At 28.4% G+C, this 7445-nt stretch overlaps 1 protein-coding gene across 1 annotated transcript; it reads right to left on the reverse strand.

Moving 5' to 3' along the window:
* Positions 1-944: 944 nt before the first annotated feature.
* LOC105620535 lies at positions 945-3422 on the reverse strand. Its single transcript, XM_012202030.1, is given in 4 exon segments — positions 945-2152; positions 2321-2792; positions 2794-3138; positions 3384-3422. Coding segments are annotated over 4 exon segments (2064 nt in total).
* Between the last annotated feature and the right edge of the window lie 4023 nt (positions 3423-7445).

Below are 7445 nucleotides of genomic sequence, written 5' to 3' on the forward strand. Positions count from 1 at the left end.
ACTCTCTCTCTCTCTCTCTCTCTCTCTCTCTATATATATATATATATATATATATATATAATAAATAATTATAGTTTTTACATGTATAATTATAAGTTAATCTGGAATCAAGAAATGATCTTTTTGTTTTCTTTCATTGTACTTATTCTTTTCTTTTGATTTTTCTATTAGAAAATACAAAAAAGACCAAAGATTAAGATATATCTTTTACAAATAAAACTCTTACATTACTATTTACGTTGTTTAATAAATGTTTAATAAAATTTTTTTTGCTATATTAATTTTTTCGTTCACTATGCATGATACTTTATAGATCTTCATTTAAAATTAGGAATTAATGTGATTTTTAATGAAGAACAAAATGCAAATAAGTACATATTTATTATTTTATAACTTTCGATGAAAATTATACAATCTGAATATAATAAAAAAATTGTAAAGGCACAAATACAATATACTTTCAAGGTGTTTAAAATTATCTCAAATTGTTCATCTTTACAATAGCTTAGATATAGATATTATTCGTATTACAATATTTTGGAAATACATAATACTATTCATTTATTTAAGACACTTCGGCGCCAAAAGACATGTTTTAAATATACGTATAAGATTTTTTAAGATTTCATTATATGATTATATTTAATGTGAGACATTGATGTGTATCTTTTGATATTCGTTTTCAATCAATATATTTCTGATATATTTAATATATATTATATAAGAAAAAACAATTTAATCAATGTTATCTTGGTAAATCGCGTGCATCTCAAAATTTTAATATCCTACTTTAAAGCTTAAATTTTATTGCCGCTATAAATATTATTATATATTTCTTGCTGCTTAGTATATATTTTTATAACAATTGTTGCTTATTAATTACTATATATACATAATTTTTCTAATTTCGCGTTTTTATGTTAATTATATGGAATTCATATTCTCTATTCATTTTTATGCAAAATAGAAGCTATATATTTCTCAAAAGCATTACATAAATTACTAGCTAGCATATCAATTGCTTCAAAAATTGCAATGACAATTCTTTGCAAAATCTTATTGCTGCAAATGCTTTGCGGACATAAAGTTATACCCCATTGCTTTAGGTTAGCCTTACAATATTGCCAAACAAAAGTAAAAGTCAGGAGTAAAAAATCGTCCATATTTTTGGAACGTTTTATTAATTTTTCAGTGATTTTAAACAGCATCTCTAAGTAATTTTTATTAATTTGTAGAGAACTCATCTCCCTTATTAAAGGTTCAAAGTCAGGCACTATCGGTAGTTTTTTGCTTTTAGGACAGTCGTCGCTTACATACAACTTCGATAATAAATCACAAAGTGCTTTTGTTAATTGTTCAATAAGCTCATTATCATTATTCGGTGAATCAGATGATTCGTTTTGATCGATTCCGATAAATATGCCCAGTTTTATAAGATGAGTAACAAATTCGATAGGATCCAACAATGTGATACCATTGACTTTTAATCCACCACGATTAATTGACCATACGATCTTATGCGAAGTACTGTCTGTCCGATTACCATCATTGGCTGCAGGCTGATTTGACAAAAGATCTTGACGATGTTTTATATAAAGTATTACTTCCGCATTTTCGGATATTTTACATGTATTATTTTCGGCAGCTTTCCTTACAATTTTATTGAATTTTCTACGAATACGTTTGGTAACCAAATCATTCTTATAATCATTGATAATTTTACTTTGAGTACTCTCGATTATATCGCTAGCAAATTGAATCTTAACTACGGAACTATAGAAAAACATAAGATGCGTCGCCAAATTTAAAGCATCTATGACATCCAAAGTCTTCTCTTTTTTATACTTATCATACATACAGTGACTCTGATATATGACGCCAATACCACTCAAGATTAGACTACCACCTTGTACAGTATTAAATGCCACTCTTGCAAAAGTATTTACTGTCATACCACGTGCAGCAACATTGGAAATAATCGCTGATCCTCCCATTGCTCCTAAACCAAATGCAGTACTGGTCATGCTGAGATAATGTGTAAATGCTTCTTTGTCCAAAACATGAATAGATTCTTCATGATTACTGCGGTCTATTAATTGTTGGGTATTTCGACCGAATGACCAAGCACTAGTCGCAGTAGCAGCAGCAATTCCTAATAAACGTGAAAAAATAGAATGTAATTCTGTCTTATATCTTTATATATTATATAATATATAGTATTGAAATAAATCCTGGTATAAATAAATCATAACTTATATAATTAATATTTAATATGATAAATTGATTTTGCATCAATTAAGGCTAATTAAGACTAATTTACCTGATATAGCAACAGCTGGTCCAACAGGTGTGAACAGTGCCGCGATACTCAAACCAATTGTGCCAAATCCGACGACAGTAGACGCGACATCCATTCCTTTACAGAATTTTACATTCCATTTACATGAAGGAGACTCCAAAATTTCCAGCCAAACTGTTGAATAATCCTCTGTAGGACAATAAGCTGGATCTGATTCATAAAAACCATGTTTTGGAAGAACCATAGTACACTCTGGTAATTTATTATTTTCTATATAATCTGTCCAATTTTTGTATACTCTGCTAGCGACATCAATGTATAATGTTTCATACTGTACTTCATCAGTTGATGTATTATCTTGTTTTACTTTCTTTGTAGTTCCATACTTTTTCTTATTTCTGATTGTAAAAATAGGAATAGGCATTACAAAATCAGGCATATCTTTGTCTGCTTCTTCTTTTATTTTTTTTTTCTTAGACTTTACATTTTTTTTTAGGATGGAATATCATATTATAAATTACACCATAGTAAATTGATCCAGAGTCATCGGTTTCTACTGAAGATGTACATATTTTATCATATATCTTATTTATGACTTTTTGAGCGTCTTCTGAATAACCTACTGTCTCAACTACATCTGCATCATTTGGACTCTCTGTTTTGCAATAACAGTGATCTTTTTCTGTACTTGTACTTTTAATATTCTCTGGTGGACCATAAATTGCAAATCCAATGTTTTGTTTTAGATATTCATGTTCATTGTCTTTATATATTGTGCAGTCAGGAAGATTCTCAAATAAGTATTGTTGCTGTTGTATAGCAAAAATCTTCATAGCTTCCTAAAAAATAAATTTATCATTAACAATACATTCAAAAATTTTTGTTTCTGATAAAATTAATTGAAAAAAATTATCAAGTGATTAATTCCTCTATTATCAGTTAAATTCAAGTTTTAAATTGTATTTTTGGAATGAAACAAGATGGTAAACTGAGTGAATATAGTTAACTAACGTTTGAAAAATTAGTATAAAAAGTTATTAATGTTCATATAATGTTGCATATAATGTATTAAAAGACAACTTACCCAACGTATGTCTGTAATTTCTTCTTCCTCTGTAGCCATTATGATCACAAAATCTTTTAGATGTTATAAACAATCCTTTTTTTGCTAAATAAAAAAATTATATTAATAATTAATATGTTTTTCCGACATTTTTCTGACAAAGTAATGTTTGTTAATTTGATGAATTTAGAATAAAAATTATTTATCGATCGAATATCAAAAGTTATTGTTAAAAAATCTTTTTACATCTATTTAAAATCTATTACGATATTTATTATATTGCATATTATATGCAATTTATCTAATTTAAGGAGATGACATCATTCTTGATAAATCTTAACCTCAATTAACTGAATTGTAATATTAGTTCAATATTATTTTTTATATGAAATATTTAGTAATATTATATCAAAATCATTGCACATATCAACATTTTTTTATTTAATTCTAAAATTTAATTACAAAAACTCACTGATTCCTTACTTGTTTAAATTGGCTTAGAACTATCGCTATTTTTCTGTCAGAACTTCTTATATATGTACTAATCTAAAAAATGATTAATATTCGTAACAATTCACGATAAGTTGAATCACGTTATAAGCGTTTTATAAAAATCGGGATTCCCCAAAGATATCTTGGAAACGTCAGTGGTTTTAACGTGCTAATATCAAACAATCTAATTTGTGACTTGTGCTATTCGATTGTAAGGTCCTGCGTACAATAAAAGGAACAAGGAATTGTAGGAATAATAAACGATATTAACCTATCAGAAATCGGATACATCGGAATACACTGTTTCTGATAGGTTGAAATCGTTTATTTTTTATTTCTAATTTCTTATTTCTTCTATTGTGCACAGGACCTAACACGATCGGTTGTAATTACATTTTTATTAATTATATATATAATTAATATATATTTATATATATAATTATATATAATAAGAACAAAATTCAATGAAGTGTTATGGTGTATAAGCAAACAAGGCATCAATGATGTCTTATTTATATATTAAATTAAGAAAAAAGTCCCTTTACAAGTTGATAAAAAGATTTTTTTAGCAACCCATGTATTCTACTTTTTAAAAAATGACAATTACATTACTTGATAGAGCAATGTTTCAGCTTTAAGAAGCTTCTGTATTTTAAATTGCGATGATTTTTAATGGAACTACGAGCAATAGGATCGGTCTCACCAACTCCGATTAACTTAATCGATTGATTGTTACATTGGAATCATAATGAGAATTAAACGATTCAAAAGTAACAAAAAGTCACAATACGTTTCTCTTTTGTTAAACATAACATTGCGCGGATTTGATCGTGTAACAAAGAGTTATTACAAACTAATTATCGCGTATTGTAACACAATTTGAAATATATAAGTACAGGTGAATTATGTGAGTGCGTAACGAATCTAAGAAATAAAACAATAAAGCCTATCGTCGGAGAATATACAAAATATAACGAATAGATTATTTTACTTTTTTTCTGATATCTGTTAATATTTCGATGATTGGCGCATGGCCTTGACTGGTGATAGCACGGGGCGGCGCGGGGTGTCATATTTACGCAGTTTATGCGTAGTCATCGCTCACTGCGTAGTCATTTATTTGTCGACGCTTGTATAGGGTAGTCGTGCCGCTCTTCTTTACATAATTCTTTTTGAAATATATTTGCGACAAATACTATACCAGATAATATAAAACATCGTACTTGAGATTTCAAAAACTTATGTGAAATATTAAATAAGTATTAAATCAATCAGAAAAAGATTTTTTAAAATAATAAATACTAAATAACTGCTTCATTATCTTTATTTATAAAATACAAATTTTAAATAAAAATGTTTTAAATTCGATCGATCCCCTGACTAATACGATTTATTTAAAAAATATAAAATAAGTTTCGGAAACTTGTTTAAAATATTATTTAAGAAATACATCAGAAAAAGTTATTTAAAATAATAAATACTAAATAATCCTTTTATCTTTTTTATTAAAAGTATACATTTTAAATAATTTTATTTTAAATACGACTAAGTCCTATATTAGTATTGTATGTAGATAACTTGTCTTTATACTGAGTAAAAAAAAGTATAATTTATAAATTAATATTTTTGCCGAAGGAAACAATTTCTTATATCAATTTTCTCAGAACTTATAGTTTTCTAGTTTTATAGAGGCGAGTTGTATGTGATACATTATATCGTGGTACATTGAAAAAAAATAATTATTTTAGAATTTCAAATATTTTTTTATCGATTCAGCTGACAAAAGACAAAAGGTAAAAAGTAATTTGCTAATGTAGTTTTTTTTAATTGCTCATGTAAAGTGTTTCTGATATTTCAACGATTTTTATTGCTTTCTTTAATGATTTATAATTAAGTAAAGATTGATAATATGTTATATATTCTTTAAATAAAGATAAATGCAAATATTTTTTTTAATTATGAAACAATTTGGACTAAATAAAATAATATATATGAATAGCAAACATACATATATACATTTAGCGATAAATAATTTAAATATAATTTACCTATTACTTTTTCCGGATTAAGAATGCTAAATAAGACACGAGGGTGATAGAATTAAACGAAGGTAACAAAAACCACAAGGCATCAATCTTTTATTTTAAAAACATTATGTACATTGCTCGAATTTTGTAAAAAGTTATTATACTAATAATTATCACAATTAAAATATCTAAGATATTCATGAGCTGAGTGTGTGCATAATGAATGTAAGAAGTAAAACTAACGCCTATTAATCGGAGAATATTAAAAATAATACGAATAGAATATTTAACTTATTTCGTTAAAAATGCGTTAATATTTCGACGGTTGGCGTGTGGCCTTGCGGTTGTTTTGATGCGGAAGGACGGATGGACAGCGCGTGATCATGTTTACGCGTAGTTACCGCACAATTATTCCTTTACTGAGGCTCGTACAAGTAGATAATCGTGTCGCATATCGCTCTTCTTTACATTTCTTTATAAAACGTAATCGCGAAAAATGCTAGATATAATATGAAACATTGTACTTTATCAATACTCACAGTATATTAGCTTGCACGATTAATTATTCATATAAAAGGATCGAGATGACAATCATGGAACATATACTTCGTACGGTTCATTTGTTTCTAATTAAAACGCGATGGAAAACGGAACTTATTACTATTTCGCGATATTTAGAGATGACAATTATTTTTGTTTAACGTAAAATTTTCTCTCGCTTGAGTGTAACTCTTGATTATACTACAAACGATATCACGCAATTCATGTGCGATTCCTATTATACTTCCACATTTAATATAGTTTGTGTAATTAATAATTTAATTAATTTTTCGTTTTCGTGTATCTTTGATACGAGCCGTATAAAAAATTGACTTTGCATTATTTGTCGATAATAAAAGAAAGCTTTTCTAGCTCATCCCATTATTAATTCTAATCATATCTTACACATCATAATAAGAGATTCAAGCCTTGTGTATTACATTTTTCAGATAATATTTTCCCTCTCATGGGTACACCTTGACTGGTGAGAGGGCTCAGTACCCGGAGGATATACACGAAAAGAATGATTTTTCTTAAATATCTAAAAATTTTTGGATTTATTTAAATGATATATCTAGATAAAGTTTTAGATATTGAGTAAAATCATTCTCTTCGTGTAAAAATCCAACGACGGGGAAGCTAACATACCCTCGTCCATCGATTTAATTGAAAGTAAACGAACCGCAGCCGGTTCGTCGCGTCGCGCGTTTCGGGAGTGTCGTCAAAGTTATCGGACTAATAGACTTTTGACAAAATCTATTCGAATGGCATTCTAATTCGACGATGGAATCATATCTTCGATGTTTCGATAGGAAAGTGGAACTCTCTTTGGGACATTGCTGAAGTGGTCACGGTCACTGCAACGCTCTCACGCCAAGTGCTTCAGGCACGAGGTGATGTCGGCCGCGTAATGTCACACACTTCGCAATGGTGTTGTGTTCGCGCGGTTTAGCAATTATTGTTGCTGTCGGCTAATTGAGGACACGCTCTGTCTACCGGCAAACGGTTCGGCCCTTAGCGGTAA

The sequence above is a fragment of the Atta cephalotes genome, assembly GCF_000143395.1.
Source record: "Atta cephalotes unplaced genomic scaffold scaffold00002, whole genome shotgun sequence".
Classification (NCBI taxonomy): domain Eukaryota; kingdom Metazoa; phylum Arthropoda; class Insecta; order Hymenoptera; family Formicidae; genus Atta; species Atta cephalotes.